At 44.2% G+C, this 26,347-nt stretch overlaps 1 protein-coding gene across 1 annotated transcript; it reads left to right on the forward strand.

Annotated features, from left to right (window-relative positions):
- Positions 1-857: 857 nt before the first annotated feature.
- On the forward strand, positions 858-25,068 carry tti2 (TELO2 interacting protein 2). Its single transcript, XM_033973013.2, has 10 exons — positions 858-1,028; positions 4,000-4,503; positions 5,503-5,696; positions 5,777-5,834; positions 6,847-6,975; positions 7,567-7,659; positions 16,354-16,547; positions 18,986-19,129; positions 21,329-21,491; positions 23,847-25,068. The coding sequence occupies exons 2-10, from the start codon at positions 4,018-4,020 to the stop codon at positions 23,931-23,933; spliced, it is 1,548 nt and encodes a 515-aa protein (XP_033828904.1). The 5' UTR covers positions 858-1,028; positions 4,000-4,017; the 3' UTR covers positions 23,934-25,068.
- The last annotated feature ends 1,279 nt before the right edge of the window (positions 25,069-26,347 follow it).

Genomic DNA, 26,347 nt, shown 5'->3' on the forward strand with positions numbered 1-26,347 from the left:
GTCTGAAAATACTATTATGTCATTTGGGATTATATTTATGCGACATTCTAATGTGGGTGGGTTTTTCACTTGGCAGAGATAATACAGGAATTGGAATTTCAATATATAGTTATAATTTCTTAAGAATGTAGAATGAGCCTCACAATGCTGAAATCCAGTTGGTTTAAACCTAAAAGGACTCACTGATCTAAATGGCCACTACCTATATCCTAGCCCCTGCAGCCAATCCTGAATCAGGGCTAGTGCAGCCTCTGCAGCTCAGTGAGCAAATTCTGGAGGTTCTGAGCTTTCACATGAAGCATGGCCTGCCCATATATTGAGAACGAGAAAAACTTGTATGCGTCCTCTATCTGCAGGTTAAAGCACTGGCAACTCTGGTTCAGTTGTGATTGTAAATAGCCTACCCTTTTAAAACTGAACGTAGGGTACATACGGGTCCATTAAAGGTCCTATATTGCGCAAAACTGACTCTTGTGTGCTTTTAGTCATGTTACGAAATTAATACCTTCTCAAAAACATACTTGGAGTTGTTTTGTTTCATTCACACACACATGTTTGAGTAATCCTTTTGCCACATCACAAGGTGGAACACAGTGTTCGCAGTTTGAGAGAAGAAAAAATGCATGGTTTGTGTGTTAAACATATGTGATTGAAGCAAAACACAACTCAACGTAGGTCAGAATATATTATAGGCTCTGATATGTGAATTTACTTGCATTTTTGTGGACTCTAGATTATGTCAGAAATAATTAAGTTTAGTATTTAGAGTAAAGGACCAAACGTGTCATCAATTGTGATTAGAAAATAAAAATTAGTAGGGAACTGTGCAAGAGGAACCTTTGTACAGAGCTTGGACCGACACGGACCTGAACTTGACGGACCGTTTTACACCGGGTCGCTCACGCTTTAATTTTCATTTTTTTTTTTTACATCGCCGTGGCCCTGTGTTTAAATATAACGGGATATGTTTGACTGAGTAATGAATTATAACAAAGAATGGATTTTCAGAGGATTGAACTGAGTTGAAGGTAAGACATCAGTATCAAAACAGTTCTGTTTAGCTGTGCATATGACTTAAAGCAAAAGACGAAGTTAAAATCTGTCAACTGGACAAATCGTTGTAAAAGTGAAGCTGCTCATCCAAGCCGCTTCTTCTCTTCTGGTCAGATTGCTGGTGGCCACTGCCTTATATCTATCTGAAGGGAGGGGCTAACCACACTGAAACTGTAACCATCTATTGTCCCCAGTTTCAGCTGGAACTACCCTATTCAGCCCTTAACGACCGTGCTATTGTTCTCATTGTTCTGGGTCTGAGGATGGTGTTATAGATGGGGGAGAGGTTATGTCTCAGGCCCCATTCCTGTTTAAGGAAGGATTCTCTTTCCTCACAGAAATAGCTTCTTTAACTCTCCTCTCAAACCATTTCTTTTCTTTGACTAAGATCTGAACATCACTGTCTTCAAAGGAGTGGTTAGTGGCTTTGAGATAGAGATGTACGGCGGACTGGGGTCTAGAAGAACTCTCACGCCGGTGCTGGTACATCCTCTTATGGAGTAGCTGTTTAGTTAGCATTCAGTGAGTGCAGTGAGCGTTACAATAGATGGTTACAGTTTCAGTGTAGTTAGCCTCTCCCTTCAGATAGATATAAGGCAGTGGCCACCAGCAATCTGACCAGAACTGAAGAAGATTTTAACTTCGTCTTTTGCTATTGACCAGATCTGAACGACTGAGGGTTTACACAGATATATGACTTTTTTATTTTGCACTCTTCTGTTTTAATGTTAATTTTATGATGATAGATTAGTTGTGATTATTTATCTTTTTTATTTGTGTGATTTTAATGTCTTTCTTATTTTGTAAAGCACTTTGAATTACTTTGTGTATGAATTGTGCTATACAAATAAACTTGCCTTGCTTTGCCTAGTAAACTTTCTATAGAGCATTTTTACTCAAATATCCCTGTATAAAGTAAATCAAAGTACAAGATCGAGAAATATAGAGCTGGCATAAATATTCTTTGATTACTATGACGCTACTGCAATATTAGCTGAGGATTTCTACATTACATGTCAGACACAGTGGAGTGGTGTGTCGATCTGTCATCTCAACGCAGTGGGCTCCTTTTCGGGACCCTTATGTTATGGCTGTCCACTCTTAGAAGCGAGGATGACAGAACCAGAGATCCGCATCTCCTTACTGACTCAAACATAGAGCTTGTGTAACTTGATATCTTGAGTTGATCTCATTATTATTAAGCAACCTACACTGCCTGGCCAAAAAAAAAAGTCGAAACCAAAAAAAAGATCACACACTCTAATATTTCGTTGGGTTGCCTTTAGCTTTGATTATGGCACAAATTTGCTGTGGCATTGTTTCGATAAGCGTCTGCAATGTCACAAGATTTAGTTCCGTCCAGTATTGCATTAATTTTTCACCAAGATCTTGCATTGATGATGGTAGAGTCTGACCACTGCGCAAAGCCTTTTCCAGCACATCCCAAAGATTCTCAATGGGGTTAAGGTCTGGAGTCTTAGTGAAAATTATGTTTCATGCTCCCTGAACCACTCTTTCAAAATTTGAGCCCAACGAATCCTGGCATTGTCATCTTGGAATATGCCCGTGCCATCAGGGAAGAAAAAAACCATTTATGGAATCACCTAGTCATTCAGTATATTCAGGTAGTCAGCTGACCTCATTCTTTGAGCACATACTGTTGCTGAACCTAGACCTGACCAACTGTCTGATCTAGACCTATTTGCTTAGTTAAATCCAGGTGGAGACTTTTTTTTTTTTTTTTTTTTTGACCAGACAGTGTAAATCACAGGCTCAAATCGTTCCCGGTCAATCTCAAATAGGCCTAGTATCCCTAAAGAACCAGGCCTATTTGATATGCAAAACTTCAAGAAAAGGGAGGGACTGGGAATTCTACATATGTATGCAGTTAGTATCACATCTAAATTAGATTACATTAAAGTCTGGGCAGATTCAACAGATCCAGATATATTTTATTTTTATTTTATTTGATAGCCAGATCTTTAAAAAATTTAGTGATAAGGAAAGCGATATAGAAAATTATAACGTTTTTTGTTGTGACAAGCGCTGTGTTGTCATTTATGTCAATGATAACTGTCTGTGGTCCTTTTTATTCTCCTGCTGTGTAAATGATCCTGAGAAAGACTGGTGCTTGCTGGTATTTATTATGCACCTTCAGCCCCTAAAAATGCTCTTAATGATCTTTTTATGATACTTTCTAAACTGGCAAATTATGAGGTCCTCATAATGGGTAATATAAGTATTAACTAGCTGGAAAATTAGTCCAAAGAATCTGAATCTCACACAACCAATTTCTATTCTGACTAAACCTGACCCTATGAATGTAAATAAAAGCACACTCATTGATATCATCTTAACAAACAAACTCTATAATATGAGGCACTTGGTGTTTTTCCACTTGATTTTAGTGACCATCCAATTGGATGTATTTGAATTACAAAAGTTAAAAACCCGTAAAGGAAAAATTTAAATCTGTCAACTGAACAAAAAGTTGTGTTATGTTTTGCTCATCCAAGCCACTTCAGTTCTGGTCAGAAGCAGCTTGGATGAGCAGCGAAACATCTTCACTGTTTTGTCGAGTTCACAGATTTGAATTTTTCTTTTACTATGGATTGTACCTGGATGACTGAGGGATTACACAGACAACGTTAAAAAGACACATCTGTTTCTGAAGGTGACAAGATCATATAAACATTTCAATGAGAATTTTAAATAAAAAAACAAAAAGCAAAACACTTGGCTTTAATCAGGGCAGTCTTTTGAGATGTCACCAACTACTGGAAATTTCAGTGATTACTGGAGGGAGCACAGACTTTGGATCAGCCGTTTTTGAAGCTGCAAATTTACCTAGTTTGCTTTTAAGTTGCCAACAAATGACTAGGAACAGTAGTTTAATAATATTTTGTTCCACTTTAAGGTAAAGTTTCTCCTTGTTCTTTTCCCCAGATATTTAGATATTTTAAAATGGACCTCTCCTTGCTGCTCTCCTCCCTCCCTCAGCCTGTGTCTCCAGCTCAGCCAATAACATCTCTACTCTCTTCTCTGAGCGATCTGATTAGTTCCTGCCCTGATAGTGCCCTCCTCTCCGTTGTCTTTAAAGTCAAGCAGCTTTTCTCTGGCGCAGATTGTGATTGGCGGCTTTCCTCCACCAATCACAGCACGGCGTCAGAGCAGGGTGTGGAGCTAGGGTACCTCTCGTTATCACAAGCTCTGATTAGCCGCTGCTCCCTGCCACTTGCCGATGATGATGTCAGTTCTGTGGCAGAGTCGCAGTATGATGTGATCAGACTCAGAGTTCAAGCTGTGAGCCACACCCTTGTCTCCCTGCTGAGGGTTGTGGGTAAAAGCAGTGCAGAAGGTGGGGCTGAATCCAAAGTGGGCGGAGTTTCGGAGAGAATCCTGTTCACTGTGGCTCCGGACATCTGTGTGTTCGCTGTTACTCACTTCCAGGTAAAAAAAACATAACGACACAGTATGTAACTTTTTCACCAAAATTTGGACTAAAATAAAAGCATGTTTTTTCTTTCTATCTTTGGGGAGTAAGGATGCATGTTTTTCAGTGGGATAAACAACAGAGTGGGTCTGCATCTCCACAAACCTTACTTTTATTTGACCTGAAGGATTGTCAATGTTGTTGATTTGGCTATAATATTCCACAGTATGACATTAAACTGATCTCCATGAAGAAGGTATGATTTTAACTTTCTGTTTCCATGGAATCATGCAGGTACATGCAGAAAGTTGTACCTTTGTACCTTTTTTAAAGGCGCACAATGTAACTTTTCAGAAGGATACCTGCTTGTCTCCATGGAGATATTGCTTTACCTGAAATGTTCCACAGTATGATACTAAACCTGCTTTATCTACATGGAGAAAAGCATGGAGGCCACTAGGCCAAGTTACACGTTAGATCTGTGAATAGGTGTTCACAATAAGAATGCATGTTTTATCTTATATCTCTTAGGAAACAAAAATGCCTGTAATAAAACGAGAAGTAGATGCCATATTGTGAGACATTATTTATTTAATTTGTATGTATTTATTTATTTGATTGGGACCATACATGCTAATGAACAGACATTATGCATAATGAATGTAAACGTACCGAATTATAGCCAAGGACTATCTTCCATTATAACATTTCCATGGAAACGGGCAAGTGCCTTACCTGCCACTATGTAATTTTGTTATTTTCCAGACAATAGAATTTCTTAAAGTCTCAGCTGGGGGAAGGAGACAGTATTGGTTTAGCTCTGGGTCTTGATTTGGTCTAGCATTGATTAAGACCTGGTTTAGTCATCATTCAGTCATCATTCAGACCCTAAACCCATTAATGGCTTTGTCAAAAACGGCTCTAATTTTTGTTTTAATTTATATTCTAGTATCCAGTATAGTCAAGTCCAATATATGACGTACATATTTATAACACAACACACTACCAACACACAGGTGGCGCCATGGAGCAGCCCATCATCCAGATCCACTGCACAGGAAGTGATGGGAGTGCTGCTGGAGGTGGGACCATGGACGGACTCCGTCCACCTGCTCGTAGGGGATAGGAAGCACAAGGAGGATGGGCAAAGGTGTGGGGCCAAGGGGATTCTGGGACCAGTCCTGGACCTGCTTCAACCTCAGCTCAGCAAGTAAGACTAAACCACAAACGAAGCTGGACTAAACTAGGACTAAACCAGGTCTAAATTGGGTCATGTTTGTTTCATTTCAGGGAGTCAATGTTTCGCAGTGAATCGGTGAAGCTGGTATTCTCCTGGGCCCTGCTCCAGGTCAGTTCTGTGTAAAACTTTTTAAAAATGTTTTACTCAATACATATTTAACAGATGGAGCATACAGTTTCCTAACCTTTCTATTAAAGTGGGAGTAAACACTAAGCTACAACCACATTTCAAATAGAACTGCTAAACTGGGCAGTACCTGGAGGACTAAAGGGAGAGTGCAGGGGGGAGGACGGGCAGGGTCTGGAGGACTAAAGGGGAGAGTGAGGAGGGGCAGGGTCTAGTCACACAACAATGTGATTGGTCTAATGCAGGCAGACTGTGGCCCAGGGGCCAAATGCAGCACGCAGACCAATTTTTCTTGGCCCTCAAGCTTCCAGGTGAATCGGCCCATATTACTTTAAATAGCACATTTTACTGTACATTTCTGAAAATCTACTTTAACAAGCCCATATCAAATATTCAATATCTCCCACTGAGGATGTCAGCATGAATGAAGATCTAGTGGTTCAGTCTAACTTGTAAAAATAAAGCAGATTTGAAGTATTCACTGTATTGGTGACCAGTCTATGGCCCTCAAACGGCCCGCAGCTTTGTCTGTGTTTTTATATGTGGCCCTTAATGAGAAAAGTTTGGACACCCCTAGTCTAATGGGTATCCACACATCAAACTCTGCCCCTGCAGACTGTAATCAGAGCAGTTCTGTGTGTTGTCACATAGTACTAGAATTTGCAGAGGCCACTGGATGGTTTTCACCTGTATTTTATCAGAAATCTCCAAATATACCTAGTTTGCACTAAAATTGGACATCATATACATATTTATTGTAGTGACATATAAATTTAGCTAATTTTGGAAGTGTTTACCATTTGGTTTGTTTTTTGCCCCTATTTTGTGTATAGGAAATTGATATAGCATGATAATAGTCTGTTACCCGAGAGAGCTTTTGGGGCATGGACCGGTTCTCAAAGTGTCAGAGAATGATGCTGTATCCAGTAAAAATAAATGGTGATGCTCTGTCCTGGTCCCGGCTCATGTGTTTTATGTGACCTCTGTTGGACAGGTGACGCGCCCTGACGTTTCCCAATACCTGCCTCGGCTCCTGCCACCATCGCTTCTGCTCACGGACCACTACAGACCAGAGAACTGTATTTTGGGAGTCCGCTGTCTGCATCACATCGTCCTACACACGGTCTGGTCCTGTCTGCACTGTGTAACTTTTCTAGTTCTCTACCTGCTTGTTTCAATGAAGATGCTTTATAAAGTATAGTGACAAAGATACATTTTACTGTGAGCAGAATCACCACTCCACAGGCTCTACTGACCTGTATCTTAACCTGGTGGTGTCACCTGCATGACTGTTTACGTTAAGGTTAAGGCAATTTTATTGTCCCCACAGTGAAATTTGTTCTCTGCATTTGACCCATTCTTCATTGCTGCTTGGGCATCTCCTCGGGAGCAGAGAATGCCCTAGTGCTGTGTCTGGGGACTCTCTATGATTCTTGCTCGTCTTGGTCAGGACGACCTGAGCTGGAGGATTATACCTATTGTGCATTGTTTTGGGTTGTTGGAGGAAACCCAGAAAGGCCCGGGCAACCCGGGATCATTCTTGCTGTGAAGCATGAGTGCTAACCACCATGCTGCTTATCTCCATGGAGATGGATAGGTTCAGTGCCATACTGTGGGACATTCTGGGCAAAGCAATAACATCTCCATGGCGACAAGCAGGTCCCTCCACCAAAAGTGACACTGTGTACCTTAATTCTAAATGTGTGTGTTCCAGGCGTGTGCAGATCTGCGACAGTTGAACAGAGCAGAGGTCCTGTATCATGCTGTGTTTAGACTCCTGTGCAACAGCCAACCTCAGGTCACTCAGGTCAGAACTTACGGTTGCTAGCTTATTGTGTTTTCACCACACTCTACTCTAATCTCAAAGAAAATCATCATATTTACAGACAAAACAAATTTTTAATGTCATAAAAAATGAAGCATGATACTTGCGTAACACTCCATCCTGGGGATGGGGGACCGCGACATTCACCCAGTAAAATCTGTCAAACGTGCAGGGTGAGGTCCAAGAGGCCGCAGCACAGATCACATTTAGGGCAATCCCATGCATAGCAGCCCGGGAGGTAGAAAGGCCCCTGGTTGAATGGCATCTCACGCCCTCAGGCATCAGCCGCCCCTGCGAGGTATAAGCATGTTTAATGGTCTCTACAACCCACCGAGAGAGACGCTGTGTAGAGAGAGCCCTACCCTTACGTGGGCCAGCATAACACACAGACTTTCCGACTGTCTTATACCTGCCGTAACCTGTATATAAGCCTCCAGTGAGCGAACAGAGCATAAAGGTTCTGTGGTGAATTCCGTGCCAAACCTCGCCAACTGGAGCGGTTGGGCATTATCAGCAGAAGATAACACCTTAGGGAGGAAAGAGACATTAGGCCAGAGAGTTACACCTGAGCCATCAGCATGCCATCTACAGCAGGACTCACTGACAGACAGGGCCTGCAGTTCACCCACAAGCTTACCCGAAGCCATGGCGAGGAGAAATGTCGTCTTAATGTCTGCCTGGGCAATAGGATGGATGGGCAAATGGATGAGCTTGCAGAGTCTCCAGGACCAGTGAAAGATTCCATGAAGGAGCCACTGGTCGTGTAGGTGGGAGAAGCCGTCTAGCACCTTTCAAGAAACGGGAAACGTTCTTGTCACTGCCCACAGTGCCACCATTCACACCACTGTGCCAGCAAGATATTGCAGCCACATATACCTTTAATGTCGAAGGCGACAGACCACGATTCAAAAGTTCCTGCAAAAACGGCAAGATAGCAGAGACTGAACAGCGCACCGCATCTTGTCCATGTCCCTTGCACCATTCCTCAAACAGTTTCCACTTGTTTGTGTACAGCCGCCATGTCGATGGTGCCCAGGCATTACAGATCGTATGTCCTATTCCTCCAGCATACTCTGAGAATGCGACACCGGGCCTTGCAGAGGCCACACCCAGAGCTGAAGGCGGTTGGGATGGGGATGCAGTATTTGTCCCCCCAGCTGGGACAAGAGGTCCGTCCTGGCGGGGAGGCACGTTGGAGAGCTGCAACAGAGTCTGTGCAGAAGTGAGAACCAGATCCTCGCTGGCCAGAATGGGGCAACCAGCAGAAGCTTGTGTCCCTCCTGCAGAACCCTCAGGAGTGTTTGATAAATCAGGGGAAAAGGAGGAATGCCGTAGAGGAGAATGTGAGGCCAGTCGTGAGCCAATGCATCCTGACCCAGCGGGCTGGTGTTGTCCCTCAGAGAGAACCAGAGAGGGCAATGGGTCGCTTCCTGTGAAGTGAACAGATCCACTTCGGCCCGGCCGAAGACCCTCCAGATGGTGCAGACCACCTCTGGGTGAAGCTTCCATTCCCCCGGCAAGAGAGTCTGGCGAGAGAGGAAATCTGCCACCTGATTCAGCGTCCCCGGGAGATAGTCTGCCCGCAGGCTGGCAAAATGGATGGACGCCCACATGAGAAACTGCTGTTTCTCTGTGTGAGATTCACTGATCTGGTCCCTCCCATGTGATTAATATGGTAAACCACCAACCTGTTGTCTGAACGTACAAGCACATGCCTGCCTTGCAAGTTCGGCAGAAAATGGTGCAGTGCCTGTAGGATCCAACGTCTGTCTCTCCACTGAGACAGGGAGTGCAGACACTGGGGAGACACACGCAGCCTATTGCGTCTGTGTGCGACCCGAGTTGGATCCAGATGCAGGCTGTTCAGCCACATCTGCATCGGCCGTAATGAAAGTAGTCCCAGTGGAACTACACTGGAGGCTGCTACCAACCTGCCCAGAAGCTGGAGATATTACAAGAATGGCAGGGCCTCTCCCTCACCCAGTGCACCCAGCATCCCCATGATGTTGTTGACCCTTGTGGGAGAAGGGCACGCAACCATGGTGACAGTGCTTAAAGCCATCCCCAAAAAGACAGTGTCCTGGGTCGGGACCAGATTGCTCTTGTCCATATTCACACACAGACCTAAGCAGCTCACATGCTCGAGTACAAGTCTTGTGTCGCGAATGGCCTGGTCGCGGCTGGGTGCACAAATTAACCAGTCTTCGAGGTAAGGTAGAATCTTCAAACCCCGTGCCTGTAGTGGAGACAAGGCTGCTGCCACCACTTGAGTGAACACCCTGGGTGACAGGGACAGCCCAAACGGGAGGACCCTGAACTGAAAATGTCTCCCCTGAAAAGCAAAGCGAAGGAACCTCCAATGCTTGCATGCGATCGGTACATGAAAATAAGCATCCTTCAGATCGATTGTCGTGAACCATTCGCCTGGGGAAAGTGCCTGAAGCACCTCTGAGGTGCGTAGCATGTGAAAAGGCATGACTTTTTATAAACACAGTGAGACCTCGCAGGTCTAAAACTGGACGGAGGTTGCCAGTTTTCTTCGGGACAAGAAAGTATCATGAATAAAAAAAACCCGGATCCTGCCAAGGGTCTACGTGTACAATTGCACCCTTTTCCAGCAAGGTTGCTATTTCTAGATTGAGTGCCACGGATTTTGCCGGGTCCGAAATGCAGTCATTCGGCCCTGGCCGAAAGCAGGAGGCCGGCGTCGGAACTGCAGGCACATGTGAAGCCCTGGGCCGATCACTCTGTGAGCGCCCAGACCTTGTAACAGGCCGCCAGGGAGCCAAAATTGGGCTTGATGGTACAGCATATGTCTGCTGGTGTGTCGTAGAAGACCCAGGAGCAATAGGAGGAGGGGCTCGTCGGTGAACGCCCGCCAGCTGATGACTAGTCTGAGAGGCCCGGGCTGTCTGTTGCAAAGCCTCCAGCACTGCCTCCCCAAAAAGTTCACCCGGAACCACAGGTAATCCTCTCAAGGTTCTCCTACACGTCTCGGTCAAGGGAGATTGTGCCAACCAAACCTGCCGACGCGCCTGGGTCAGGATGGACGGCAGGCGGCCCAGCTCCCTTGACATAAAAGCAAATGCTTGTAGGGACATGTCGACCAAGCCTTGCGTAGCCGCATCGACATTAGAAGCCTCTAGTGAAGTCGCTACACCCAACAGTAAATGGGACAGGGAATTGCCAATACGACCCATGCGCGCCCCAGAGTCGTAAGCTTTACACAACAATTCGTCAGTAACCCGGCACTGAGGACGCGGGCACCTGGCATTGGGTCTCAGAGCCTCGTCTGGAGCCACAATAAGGGAGGCCACAGCTGGTTCAATCGCTGGCATCTGCCCCAACCCAAACTTGGGCGCCTCCTGCATGGCAGCAAGGAACCTTCCATCAGACGTCGGTTTAGAAAACACTTTTGTATCTGACCAGCAGGCATGTAGTTCCTTAATATACTCCATAGAGGGAGGAACCAAAAAGGAAGACCCAGAGCTCTGTCGCCTAAAAAACGCATTAGAAACCATAGGCTGCACCACCGGTGCCTCCAATTGTAGCCGTGCAAAAGCCACGCGTAAAGAGGAGGCAGCTGAGTCATCGTCACCTCTCTGAGAGCAGGTGTAGTTGTGTGAGCTCAACTCTGATATGTCAGAACACGCATCCAAACCGTCCCCAGTATGTGGGTCAGTGTCGTGGAAGTGCGTATCTGATGCCGCCACAGACAAGGCATCATCTTCGCAAACAGAAAACACATCATGCTGGGCAGCTCGCTGGTCGCTATCCCGAGTCTGCATGGACTCAATGAGAGCTTTCATTCTAGTGAGCTCTGAAGTAAGGCTATCCACCTTCGAGGATAATCCCTGATAGAAATGTTCGTTTCTGATGCAAGCGTCAAAGAGGAGAAAGAGACTGAAATATAAGTCAGAAGGGTTTAATGAGTTCATCACAGGTAAAGTTAACAATGGAGCACCGGACTCTCAGGAAAGGATAGGAAGAGAGTCCTGAGATGTTTGTCTTTCCAGCTTTTATAGGCCTCCCAATGTGTGAGGCGGGTCTTCCTCTCGGCAGCATGTGATTACACATTAAAAACCTTTTTTGGCAAAATCCCTGAATGTGCGTTTTTAAGTCAATCAATCTTATTGTTTTATGACCCTCACAGGATGGGGGGCACTCAGACCTTGGTGAACAGGGCCACAGATAAGAAGTGGCCCTGGTCCTAGATGTTATCTTCTTGGCCCCAGTGCTGTAGATTGCTTTACGACCCTCTCAGGGTGGGGGTCTTTGGTGAGTAGGGCTACAGGCATCTGAGGGTAGCATTACATTGTTAAAAAAAATACCTTACATCCCGCAGAGCGATCCCCTTTGCTGCGCTTACGCGGAGTAGGGGAAGCGTCGATAGCAGAGCGCTTTCTCCTCACCTTCCCGCTCACCGGCAACTGGGTGTCCTGTATATCAGAGGGCCCAGTTCCTCCAAAACGTGGCCAGGTGGTCAGCATGTAGGGATCTCGGCATAATGCTGCAACTCATGCAAGCATTCTCCGTCAAGTCCTCCTTAAGGTGGTCCACACCCAAACATAAGGGGCATAAATCATGTCCATCCTCAGGTTGAGACAGGGTCATGCAAGCTCTACAGCACATGGACTCCATCACAACAGACGCTAGATCAGGTCGAGCTGAAAATGCCACTCTTGATCCGCCAACTGGGATTAAAAAAATACCACGTCGAGCTGAAAATGCCACTGGTGGTAGACTCAAAAACTCAAAGCGAACAGTAACACTGCTGATAAGAATGAGCTAAAGAACCGAGCATGATTCCAAAATAACAGAGATATTTTAGCCGAATGCGGCAATAGTCAACGCAAAGTCGAGCTGAACCGAACATGGCAGCAAATACAAACCAGCTCCACCGACCCGGTGTGCTTCCAACAGAAAATGCAGAAACTACTTACCATACGGTCCTTGTGAACGTTCACCTCACCGGCGTCAGGGAACCACCCGCTCCAGGTGAGGCCCTCTGCCACGCGCAGCTTACGCACACTCACTCACACTCGCTACCCCGACTGTGATACACTGCACTCCCATCACAAGTCACAGGACTCTGAGCAGTAAGCTGTCACCAAAGGGAGAAAACAGTTGTGGGTACCAAGCAGTATTAGCGAGTTGCCACAACACACTTGACCTAAGTGCGAGAAGAAAAAAGGGACTGTGCTTCCGGAGTCACGTGACTATATAGCCTCACGTGGGTCACCGGAAGGTCATAGGTGAATTTGTTGTTATTAAATCTCGACCTGCGCATGCGCAAGAGTGATCATCCAGTGCTTGAAGCACCGCCTCTGGCGGTCAGAAGGTTCTGAAATAGAACCTCTTCTCTCAACACATTGCATGTTTTGGAGTCTGCATATAGGTCAGGAAACAATTATGCCATTGCTAAATTAATTGACAATTATTTCAATAATTGATCAGTTCCTATTAATTGATTAACTTGTTTTGGACCTAATTTAGAAAAGGGACAGTGCATATTAATGAACATAAGATACATATGTAAATATGCCAGATTTTAGCCACAGGCTAGTTTCCATCTGTTGATTGGACCTAATTAAAACAGAACAAGTATAAGACCAAATAGACACCCATGGACCACTATGGAACCTACCTGGACCACTGAGGGATTACACAGATATAACTCCATATGCTAATATAAAAGAAAGTACTACCATTTAATGTTGGAAATCACATTCTTGTGTATAAAGATCTATAAAGAAGATCATGATACTGAGTATCAAGTCTATTCCCTAGTATAGAAATTAGAGTTTGAAATTTTAGTATTGTGCCAGCATTTAGTTAGTCCTGATATAGATCAAAACCATTATTATGGCCATGAAGTATTCATGAAAGGTCCAACTTTGTCCCACTGATGTGATTGCAGGAGTCCAGTATTTGAGTCACTAGTGATTTTTGGATAACTAACATCCTGTTGTTATTCTAGACACAGTATTATTCTAAAGACATACATACAGATCTTTCGAGTCTTCTAGCAAACCCAGGTTCAAGTACCGCTGTTGTCAGTCTGAATCATAGTCATTCGAACTATACTGTTGTGGGTGGAAATTGTAGACTTTTCCTGTGACTTCAGATGACAAAACAAGTTAGTAATAGTTGTTTTTACCTTTTTTACCAAAAATCTCATTGTAATCTGATTTTTGGAGTTATTAGATTATTGAAATGGCATGTAACCACCACCTTAACGGGGTGGAGGGGTTTGAGCAACCAAATGATCCTGGGAGCTATGTTGTTGGGGGCTTCATGCCCCTGTTAGGGTCACCCATGGCAAACAGGTCCAGCGGTTCAGAGCGGTTCAGAAGCCCTTCATGCCCCTGTTAGGGTCACCCATGGCAAACAGGTCCAGCGGTTCAGAGCGGTTCAGAAACCCTTTATGTCGAGAGAACAATCAAGGCGAGTTATGTCGCGCGGACCGGCGATATTGGGGCAAGGCCCCGTGGGGTGGGTGCTCGACAGCACCCACCCAGTGTCGAAGGCAGTCGAAGGCGGGGGCCTCGATGACCAGATCTCCAGACATGGAGTCTGGCTCTGGGGGCATGGAATGTCACCTCGCTGGGGGGAAGGAGTCGGAGCTTGTGCGGGAGGTTGAGCGTTACTGACTAGATATAGTTGGCCTCACCTCCACGCATAGCTTGGGCTCTGGAACCCAACTCCTTGAGAGGGGCTGGACTCCATTTCTCTGGCATTGCCAGCAGGGAGAGGTGGCGAGCTGGTGTGGGCTTGCTCATTGCCCCACAGTTCAGCCACCTCACGTTGGAGGTCACCCCAGTCACCCCAGCGTCCCTGTGCCTTCAGGTCAGGGACAGGTCTCTCACTGTTGTGATGGTCCAAACAGCAGTGCAGAGTAGTCAGCCTTACCCAGCGTACTAGACAGTGCACCGACCAGGGACTCTGTTGTTCTCCTGGGGGATTTCAATGCCCATGTGGGAAGCCGGACAGACCTGGCAAGTCCAAGCGTATTGTAAGGGTCTGTTGGGCACGCCTGGCGGAGCTCTCTGTCAGATGGGTCTTCAACTCACACCTCCGGGAGAGCTTCTCCCTGATCCCATCGAGCCTTATTGGCTCATGGGACTCCTGAGGCAGCTGACAGGTACCAGCGGGCCAAGCGTGCCACGGCTTGTGCGGTTGCAGAGGCAAAAACTCAGGGTTGGGAGGAGTTCGGGGAGGCCATGAAGGAGAACTATCAGATGGCAAACCGTCTGACGCCTCAGGAGGGGGAAGCAGTGCTTCATTAACACTGTTTACAGTTTGGGTGAAGAGCTGCTGATCTTGACTGGGGATGTTGTCGGGCGGCGGAAGGAATACTTTGAGGATCTTCTCAATCCCCCCATCATGTTTTCCGTGGAGGAAGCAGAGACTGGGGACCCGGAGGTGGACTCGTTCATCACCCTGGCTGAAGTCACCAAGGTGGTTGGCAAGCTCCTCGGTGAGTGGCAGGGCTCCGGGGGTGGACGAGATCCGCCCCGCATACCTCAGGTCTCTGGATGTTGTGGGGCTGTTTTGGCTGACAAGTCTCGGCAACATCGCGTGGTGGTCAGGGACAGTACCGCTGGACTGGCAGACCGGGGTGGTGGTCCTTCTGTATCAGAAGGGGGACTGGAGAGTGTGTTCCAATTACAGGGGAATCACACTCCTCAGCCTTTCTGGTAAGGTCCATTCCAGGATACTGGAGAGGAGAATCCGACCGATAGTTGAACCTCGGATCCAAGAGGAGCAGTGTTGTTTTCATCCCGGTCGTAGAACACTGGACCAGCTCTATACTCTCCATCAGTTCCTCGAGGGTTCATGGGAGTTTGCCCAACCAGTCCACATGTGTTTTGTGTACCTGGAGAAGGCATTTAACCATGTCCCTCAAGGTGTCCTTTGGGGCGTGCTGCGAGAGTATGGGGTCTGGGGCCTTTTGCTAAGGGCTGTCTGGTCCCTGTATGACCGGAGCAGGAGCTGTGTTCGCATTTCTGGCAGTAAGTCAGACCTGTTCCCAGTGCATGTTGGACTCCGCCAGGGCTACCCTTTTTCACCAGTATGTGGGGGTCATGAGCTTTGGGTAATGACCGAAAGGACAAGATCGTGGATGCAAGCGGCCGAAATGAACTGAAATACACTCCGCAGGGTGGCTGGGCGCACCCTTAGAGATAGGGTGAGGAGCTGAGTCACACGGGAGGAGCTTGGAGTAGAGCCGCTGCTCCTACACGTCGAGAGGAGCCAGCTGAGGTGGCTTGGGTACCTAGGGAGGTGTTCCTGGCATGTCCCACCAGGAGGAGACCCCGGGAAAGACCCAGGACATGCTGGAAGGACTATGTCTCTAGGCTGGCCTGGGAACGCCTTGGGGTCCCACCGGAGGAGCTGGAAGACGTGTCTGGAGTGAGGGAGTCTCTGCTTAGACTGCTGCCCCCGCAACCCAGCCCTGGATAAGGAGAAGAAAATGGATGGATGGACAGTTCCATCCCATGTGACTAATCTGATTTCTGATCGTTCACGCCTATGCAGGTTTTGACAATGACAATTACACAGAAAAGACCCAGGTGTTTTTGTGAATGTAAACTAGAATAGCTGATTTTTTTTTCTGTATAAATGTATCTAGTGTTATAAATTAAAAAGAATATCTGATTTGTCATCCTCCAGTGTGTCCTTTCCTATCTGATGGACCTGTTGCTGGTTTTGGAGAAGCACCCTTTGTCTCCAAGCACCACCCCCTCTCGGAGATCTGCCAGCCGCCATGATGACGTTTTGAGAATGGTCCTGACGCAGATGGAGGGGGAGCATAAGCTGGCTCTGCGGCGGGTTTATGCCTCTGCACTTCCTCCACTTGTTGACAGGTGGCTCCTTCTCCCATTACATATTCTATAAGATATTTAACCATGTTTTACCAGAGACTATATATATATAAATGGACATAGCTAACCTGCTAGCTGCCACTTTCCAAATAGGAAGTGATCATGGGCGGGCTTCAGATCAACTGACTCTGACTCCAATTAACTTAACATAGAAAACTTGTCACCCCTCTCACTGTAACTGCTGCATGCTGCAGTGAGCCTCATCATTTTAAAAATGTTTGTGTTGACTCGCTCTATATGATCCTGGTGTTTGTATTTCGCTACTTTGTACGTAAATCAAGATAAGAACATGTGAACATGAACATGAACACACAAATCAGGGGCCTCCTTTTCCTGTGGTTGCTCCTGCTAGCGTTAGCAACAGGTTTGATTAAGAGTGTTGCTAAGTGCCCGCTCTTTGCTAAACCAGCGGTGCGGGTGGGAAGGGGCGTTACTTTCAACAGCGTCACTCTGAATTGGCTCTTTGGTTGCTATTTTACGCCTGATCAGAATTCCTAATATGGAACTCTGCTCCTAATTCACCCATATAACTACTAGAATTAGCTTCATTTGGAGCTGAATGGGTGACATCACTCCGTTAGTCCACTTCTTTATACAGTCTATGGTTATTACAGTGTTCCTGCTTTGTTAGCTTAATCAGAGTTGCATTTTTATTGATTCATGCATGTTTTCACCTACCCCCTAATTCCACCCACTGCTCTGTATTCAGACTCCAGTGTGGATCTCAAATGTAGGGTTAAAAATGTGGCCTTTTTTCAACAGTAAAAATTCATAGGTGAAAAGTAGCTACTTGCTGCTGTGAAATACAAGCATGAACTATCAGTTCTGCAGTTGTGAACAGGACATCATTGGACCTGTTTCTATTATGAAGCCATTTAAATAAATTTGCTGTTTACAATCAACAGTATTCAGATTCAGAAAACTTTATTGATCCCAGAGGGCAATTCATTTGCAGCATACTCCGAGCAAATCAACATACATGCAAACACACAGTGTGTCAGTCCAAGCACAATATAGGAGCAATATACATAAAAAAAAAACAGTGCAAAACTTCAAGAACCCCTACCCTTGGAATTTAACAATTTAATCGCTGAGGGCACAAAATAATTTGAAAAACGGTTAGTTTTCCTTATTGGAGCATAAAAGCGACATCCTGAAGGCATCATGATGAAGTCAGGAGCCAGAGGATGGAGGGGCTGAGCCAGGAGACACTTGGCTTTGCTCAGCACCCGCTCCTCCCACAGAGAATGCAGCTCCCTCTGTTTAACCCCTGTAATTTTTGAGCAGGTTTTAACAATGTTTTGTAGTTTGTTCCTATCCTTCAAGGACAGAGACTGAAACCAGCAAATGAAGGAAAAAGTGAGCAAACTCTCGATAAAAGAACAATAAAAGTTGTTGAGAATATTTCTGTTTAAATTAAAAGAGTTCAGTTTTCTCAACAGATACATTCTTTGTTGCCCTTGTTTAACAATGCTTTCAGTGTTTAGATCAAATCTCAATCTGTTGTCTATCACGGTGCCTAAATACTTGTAATTATCGACAATTTCGACAACATCTCCATGTATGACACTGACACTATGAGAAGGTGCACGTCTAAAATCAATAACCATATCCTTCGTTTTGGCGACATTCAAATCCAGGTAGTTGTCCTCACACCACTGGACAAACTGCCCCAGCGCAGGGCCATGATTTATCTCAGATCCTGCAAGTAGCGACACCAGGACCGTGTCATCCGAAAATTTAATGAGGAATCTGTTTTCCTCTGAGGATCTGCAGCTGTCCATGTACAGAATAAAAAGGAGAGGTGACAGTACACAACCCTGAGGAGATCCAGTGTTAGAGATGGAGGGAGGAGACATTTGTCCATTTACAAGGACACACTGGACCCTGTCAGTGAGAAAGTTTAAAATCAATAAAAGAAGCTGATCTGGTAAATTAAAATCCACAGCCAGTCTTTGAACCAGGACATGGGGGTGCATTTTGTTAAAAGCAGAGGAAAAGTCTGCAAATAAAAGTCTCACATGGGCTCCAGTGTTTTCAAGGTGCTTATAGACAGTGTTCAATAAAAAAAGCTTTGCGTCCTCCACTCCTTTCTTAGGCTGATATGCAAATTGCAGTGGATCCAGTTTTCCTTCAATTAAAAACAAAATGTGAGTCTTTAAGATCAGTTCAAAACACTTCATAACAAGTGATGTGAGCGCCACCGGCCTGAACTCACTCACTCATGATCTATGTATGTTATGTTTTAATACTGAATACCCCAAAAAGCATAATGTGTTTTCTCTGCCAAGAATTGTGTGTTGTTTTCAAGTCAAACAAATGGGTGTAAAGTTTCAAACCCCTGTGAAATTGGATCATTTGCAGACTGTTTTGATCCTGGCTTTCTGTATGCTCACACCAGTATGCTCTCTGCTGTCCAGGTGTGGGATTACAGTCTGCAGACACTTGAAGCGCCTGGAGAGAGTGATCCTGGAGTACCTGGAGCTCAGTGACCCTCCAGACGAGACCAGCCGAATCCACATCCTCCTCACCCTGAACCAGACTCTGCAGACTGCCTGGCCCCGGTGAGACCACATGCACTTTGGAAAACATCAAGCCTAGGTACCTTGCCTTGTTAGTGGGTTCCCCCAGAGTCACCTCTTTCCAGTCCAAGGCAAGTATCCTTTCTCAGCCCAAACAGGCAGCTAATGGAACAGGCTTCAGGGTGAAGGAGCAGCAGCATCAAAAATTATCTGAATATGAAGTGCAACCAAATAAAACCCCATGTTGACCCCCCATAATCCCACCACCACCTGGCGGTATAGTGCCCCACATCTATCACCAGTGGCCCCATAAAGGTTTGATTCAGGAAAATGTATCACTTTTTTTAGGTCAGTCGATATTAAAGATTTGCTTTTTAAAAACTGAAGTAGTATTTTGGAGGCACCACATTTGCTGCGTTACAGAAAAGTTCTCTATCTTTTTTTTTTTTTTTTTTTGAAAGTTTTGATCAAATGCATTACAAGTACGGTTAGGGTAGGTAAGTTACCTAGGCTTTGGAAAATACCTCTGGCTTTGTTGGGTGGTTAGGCCTGTCACGATATTGACTTATCTTTCAATAAAGACAGAACAACCTATTTTAGGGATCAATATATATTTTGTGTACATTTTTCAATAGTGGGTACATTTTTGTAAAGACTGGCCCAGTACAAGTTTGAATAAGTAACTCTTATGACTTTCAATGCCTTTTAACAATATTTTACATTTAAAAAAGGCTAAAACTGGAATTATCCTGCTTCATGGTTATTGTGAGTAGTGGTATAAAGTAGTTTCAATATTATTGTTTATTATGCATGGTCCTGCAATACAGGATCACTTAAGAAGGTGCTTTGAAAATTTCAGTTCTCACCTACCCCCATCCACAATCTCAAATCAAATCAAATCAAACTTTATTTATAAAGCGCTTTTCATACAAAAAAAAAAGTAACACAAAGTGCTTTACAAAGCATTAAAATCAGTCCCACCCACCAAACCCACCCAACCACCCCACAGCCAAACAACCCAACCCCAACACATCAATAAACACAACCAAACAACCCCCCACCCCAACGCACACTCCCACCCCCCACCCCAACACATGTTAAAATACCTTTGGTTTCATTTAAAATATGTTTAATGCAATGCAATAGGCTGGATAAAGATGAACCAGATGAGAGAGCGCCACCAGAGGAACCATCTGCACCAGGAGCAGGGTCACCCGCAGCCACAGGGTCACCCGCAGCCACAGGGCACCAGCCCAGGGCCCAGAGAAGAGATGAGGTCAAGACCAAACCTCCAGGGCCCACGAGCCAGGGCCCAGCAGCCACAGCCAACCACAGCTCCCGGTGCAGAGGGCTCCTCAGAGGAAACACTGGCAAATCTAAAATTATTAAAAATAATAAAATAAGTCAAAACTAAACAAGTAAATAAAACATAAGTAAAACATAAACACACTAGCCAGCCTAAATAAGACTAAATAAATAGAGAAGTAAACTAAAATGATAAATACTAATCAAAAGCTATGCTAAAAAGATGGGTCTTGAGCCTGCTTTTAAAAACCTGAATGTTCTCTGCGGCCCTGAGGTCCTCCGGCAGGCTGTTCCATAGACGGGGGCCATAAAACTGGAAAGAGGCCTCTCCATGCGTGTGTGTCCTGACTTTGGGAATAACTAGGAGCCTGCTGCCGGAGGAGCGCAGGGGCCGCGAGGGTTCATAGGATAAAAGCAGTTCTGTAAGATAAGAAGGCCCAAGACCATTAGGACATTTAAAAACCAGTAAAAGAACTTTAAAATCGACCCCTGGTCTTAGTCAGGACACGTGCTGCTGAATTTTGTAATAATTATAGACCTGAAATCGCCCTATACTTATTTGGGATTATTCCAAAAATTATACATGGGGGTTATACAGTTCAGAAATGTCACATTGCCATTTTTCAAAGACAAAAACATGCAAAATAAAATCTGCTATTTGCAACATTGAAATGTCACCAAGAACAGGAAGTCTATGGACCTGTTAAGCTAGTATACATGAATATTGCACATTGTAATTTACAGTTTATTACTAAGCACCCGAAAAACAAACATAATACCTTTTAAGGTCTGATTTAGTCCTGGTTTACTCCTGGATAACTAGTTTCACTTCCCATTAAGTTCTGATATAGTACTGGTTCGGACCTGGTTCTGACTTCCGTTCAGATCTGGTTTAGTCTTGGTTTAGTTCTGGCTCTGACTTGCTCTTGTCTCCAGGGTGAACCAGAGGAGAGGACAGCAGCTCCTCAAGGCAGTGCTGCGTTTGCTGGTAGATGTTTCTTCAGACATAAATCTCAAAGACTCAGTGAAGCGAGAGATTTTTGACCAATCAGCCGCAAGTATTCGACTATTGGACGTCTGCTCCAACAGGACACTACAGGTACTCAAGTATATGTACTGATACTGTACTATGTGCCAGATGCCCTCCCATCCCCGCACACTCTTGCAGTGGTAAGATGGGATGTTGTGGTGTGGTTGGATCATTTTAGTGGGATAATGGATCTTGTTACTAATGGAAATCATCAGGATTTTGGATTTTTCTAATATAATACACAAACACTGGCTCAAAGTTTCCTAAAAGTAAAAAGCATTAGTAGTAGCAAGATTAGTAGTAGGTTTGTGAGTAACCAGCAGAGCAGAACCTTTAATCCTGGTTTAGCAGTAGATTCTTGGTTTACAGCTGAAACCCGAAGTTTACATACACTATATAAAAAGACACATGCACTTTTTTTCTCACTGTCTGACATGAAATCAGACTAAACCTTTCCTGTTTTAGGTCAGTTAGGATTACCAAAATGATTTTTATTTGCTAAATGCCAGAATAATGAGAATTATTTTTTTTTGACAATTTTTCATTACTTTCTTCAAAGTCAGAAGCTTACACACAGCAAGATTACTATGACTTTAAACAATCAGAGAAAACCCAGATGATGTCATGTCTTTGGAAACTTCTGATTTTAGTTTGTTGACAACATTTGGGTTAATTAGGGATACACCTGTGGATATATTTGAAGGCAGACCTGGAACACACTGCTTCTTTGTGTAACATCATGGGAAAGTCAAAAGAAATCAGCCAAGATATCAGGAAGAGAATTGTGGACTTGCACAAGTCTGTTTCATCCTTGGGTGCAATTTCCAGATGCCTGAAGGTGCCACATTCATCTGTTCAAACAATTATTCACAAGTGAAAACACCACAGGAAAATCCAGTCATCGTACCGCTCAGGAAGGAGACGAGTTCTGTGTCCCAGAGATGCACGTGCTTTGGTTCGAAATGTGTATATCAACACAAGAACAAAGGCAAAAGACCATGTGAAGATGCTGGCTGAAGCTGGTAGGAGTGTGTCATTATCCACAGTGAAACGAGTACTGTACTGACCTGGGCTGAAAAGCCACTCTGCCAGGAAGAAGCCATTACTCCAAAAGAAACATAAAGCCAGATTATAGTTTACAAATGCACACAGGGACAAAGACCTGCATTTTTGGAGACATCCTATGGTCTGACAAAACTAAAATTCAATGGTTTGGCCATAATGAACATACTGGTAGTTACATTTAGAGGATACACGGGGAAGCTTGCAAGCCTGAGAACATGATCCCAACTGTGAAATACGGGGGTGGCAGCATGCAAGAAGGACTAATGCACTTCACAGAAGAGATGGCATCATGAGGAAAGAACATTATGTGGAAATACTGAAGCAAGACATCTCGAGGAGTCAGCCAGGAAGCTTGGGCACAAATCAGCCTTCCAAATGGACAATGACCCAAATCATACAGCCACATTAAATTTTTTTTAGGGACCATCACAAAACCCTCATCTCAGTCCTATTGAAAATGTATGGGCGAACCTGAAAAGGCATATGCGAGCAAGGCGGCCTACAAACTTGGCTCAGTTACACCAGTTGTGTCGCTGGGAATGGGCCAAAATTCCTGCCAACTATTGTGAGAAGCTCATGGAAGGATATCTAAAATGTTTGACCCAAGTCATACAGTTTAAAGGGAATGGTACCAAATACTAATGGAATCTATCTAAACTTCTGATTTTGAAGAAAGTAATGAAAAATTGTCTGAAAAAATCCTGATTATTCTGGCATTAAGCAAATGGAAATGTATTTGGTAATCCTAATTGACTTTAACAAGGAAACATTTATTCTGAGTTCATGTCAGACAGTGAGAAAAAAAAATTATGCATCTTTTTATATAGTTTATGTAAACTTGTGGTTTCAACAAGTTTACAGAAACAGAGAGCAACTAACATCTACAACCCCCAAATCATCAAAGTCTTCTAATAAAAAAGAGAAAAACATGTGGCATGTTGTTTAAAGGACACATACAAGTGTGTCATTCTCAGTGTATGAATGGTCTCATGTGAAAGCTGATTTATGATTGACTGCTGGTGCTGGGGTTCAGTTGGTGATCATTCGGATCAGAAAGTCCTCTTAGGTTTAAAGCACCTGGATTTCAACATTGAATGAAGAGACTCATGTAAGGGTCATTCTGCTTTCTAATTTGATAAACATCTGGAGAAACTTTTTTTTTTTTTTACATAAATAGCATGGCATCCAGTGTTTTTGTAACTAAGAATAAATTGCCATTACAATTGTTAAAAGCTATTTGATTTGAACATGTTTACTTCAGATCAGAGGACACAGGTAAGTTCTGTTTGTAAAATGTACAATCAGAAACTTACAGAGCTATGATGGGCCTGTTGTAATGCCATGTCTGTCTTGTCTCAGTGTCTCCTCCTGCAGGTCGACAGCAGTCAATGCAGCAAAGACATCCTACAGGTTTTACACTCAGCAATGACCAAAACTCCAACGTGATGGAAACTGTAGAGGGACAAATATTGAACCAAAAACCGGGCGAAAGACGGCACTTAACCAAGCAGCTGTCCACTGTTCCCACTTAAAAGCCCATAGCAGCAGGACAGACGGCAGAACAGCAACAAGTGAAGGAGCACAAGAAAAGGCAAAAAGATTGTGTAGAAGATCTGCACAACTGTCTGCTAGGAATCCCAAAATGCCTGCTGGTAGTGCAAATAAAACTGTCCTTGGGAGCAAATTTTTCACAATTACAAGTTCCCACATACACACTACGTGAAAGTATTTTATTTTTTAAAATGTAGTAAAACTATAACATTTTTTCCTTTCCACAAAAGTGCATTTTTCAATCCTACGGCAACACTGTATCATGATGTGTTTTTAGTTGAGAAGGCTGTGAGAGGCTCTGAGAAAGCTGCTTGATTTTGGAAAAAATCTCATTGGATATAAAAATCCTGTGCGTTTCATAAGAGATTTGAAGTGGTCCAACCTACTGGTTTAAGATTTTTATTTCCAAAAAACTGGATATGTTTGCAGTAGAGAATCTATTATATTACCTATATTTACCTAAATAATTGTGTCAGTTCAAATTGCAAAAGATTCATTCTACCATATTGTGCTTCCCTACTGTCCAGTCACTCTTGTGAATGAATATCATTATTTTAGAAGCTCTAGTGACAAAATAATTTCACTTATTTGTCTTGGCAGAGAAACTATTGAGTTTCCAATTTTGTCAGTAATCAAAGAGGAAACAACCATAAGCCAGGACACAGCACTAGCAGTTTACCACAGAATTCGGACATGTCTTCCACTTCAGTGTTCAAACTGCCTCTTTATAATGTTGTGATGTAAACATGTTATTTCTGTTCATAAACATTTTTAACTAAATAGCCAATGCTAGAATATACTTTTAGTAGCAGTAACAGATCATGAATAAATACATATATAGCAAACATTTTATGAATAACAGTTTTACAGATGCCATTAACACTGCAGTACTGACCTATCAATGTCTCTCTGTGTGTTATTTCAGAAAGAAGCTTAACACTTACAGTAAAAATATGGAATGTACAGTGACAATGTTTTTTGTTCTGTTTTTGCCTAGTATGAAAAATTTAATAAATTAGAATGATTAAGGAAACACTGCAGTATTGCTTTATGTAATGTTCATTATTATCCCCATGCAAATCCAACCCATTTATTGCTGTCCATGAGTGAAACACTTCACGGAGTCCTTTGTGTAAATTATGTTTTAACCAGACACAGGGAGAACATAAAAATGGTACATAATAAGATGGGGACTGAACTTTCGCTATTGAGGAACTATACTATGGTGCTGCCTGGTTGTTCTATATAAAGCCATTAAATATACAGTTTGGATTTGGATTGTCTGCTGCTCAGAGCTAAAATACACAGACTGTTCACTCTGTGCCTCAGTCCCCTCAGGCTCTGCTCGGTCTCCAGACCTCGCTGCTGGAGGCTCTGGTCCTGAGTTTCCAAGGGGCAGTGAAGTTGGTAGCCTGAACCTTAGCATCTTTCAGCAAACTTTAGTTCTGCTCCTGTCTCCTCTGGCTCTGTTCCTCTGACTCTGCTCCTGTTTGCTCCTCTCCTCTCTGCTCCTCTGGCTCTGCTCCTCTGGCTCTGCTCCTCTAGCTCTGCTCCTCTGGCTCTGCTCCTCTAGCTCTGCTCCTCTGGCTCTGCTCCTGTGGCTCTGCTCCTGTTTGCTCCTCTCTGCTCTGCTCCTCTGGCTCTGCTCCTCTAGCTCTGCTCCTCTGGCTCTGCTCCTGTGGCTCTGCTCCTGTTTGCTCCTCTCTGCTCTGCTCCTCGGGCTCTGCTCCTCGGGCTCTGCTCCTCTGGCTCTACTACGCCCATTTCAAACATGGAGAATAAAATACAAATCTCTTATTTTCAGAGAGTCTTGTTTAAGCTCGAGTTTGTCTGTTTCCAACTCCATTCTTCACCTCTCCTCCTAGACAAAAAAAATGATTTTAGCAGTTACAAAGATGAGCAGTAACACAGGGAGGGCATGCACACTCCACAACCTCCTGGTGAGAGGGAGGTGGCATGACAGCCACTCTGCCATAGTAAAAGGGCATGTACCTCTGGGCTGGAGGCTGATTTGAGACCGGTGGTGGACAGGTAGAATGCTTCACTGGTTTCTTCATCTGAATTCTGGAAACACACAGAACATAACAGGGATTGATTCATTTAAGGTGCTGTACCTGATTTTTACAGTCTTTAAAAACATGTGTTGAACAGAAGTGGTTTTGCAGTGGTCTAAACTTACTCCTCACTTTCCCAACACATATATCCAGCCACACACTTGCTTCACTTGGCAGCTCCTCCTTTTTTGGCAGTAGGTCAGTTTCTTCCAGTGTGAACCCCACGTCTTTCTTGTGAAACTCCTCCACTTAATG

The sequence above is a fragment of the Periophthalmus magnuspinnatus genome, chromosome 9 (assembly GCF_009829125.3).
Source record: "Periophthalmus magnuspinnatus isolate fPerMag1 chromosome 9, fPerMag1.2.pri, whole genome shotgun sequence".
In the NCBI taxonomy this organism is placed as follows: Eukaryota; Metazoa; Chordata; class Actinopteri; order Gobiiformes; family Gobiidae; genus Periophthalmus; species Periophthalmus magnuspinnatus.

Coding starts and splice junctions, on each gene's coding strand:
- tti2 (XM_033973013.2), top strand. CDS start 4,018: ATGGACCTCTCCTTGCTGCTCTCCTCCCTCCCTCAGCCTGTGTCTCCA. Junction 6,976..7,566: donor ATCACATCGTCCTACACACG/GTCTGGTCCTGT, acceptor TGTGTGTTCCAG/GCGTGTGCAGATCTGCGACA. Junction 16,548..18,985: donor CTTCCTCCACTTGTTGACAG/GTGGCTCCTTCT, acceptor TCTGCTGTCCAG/GTGTGGGATTACAGTCTGCA.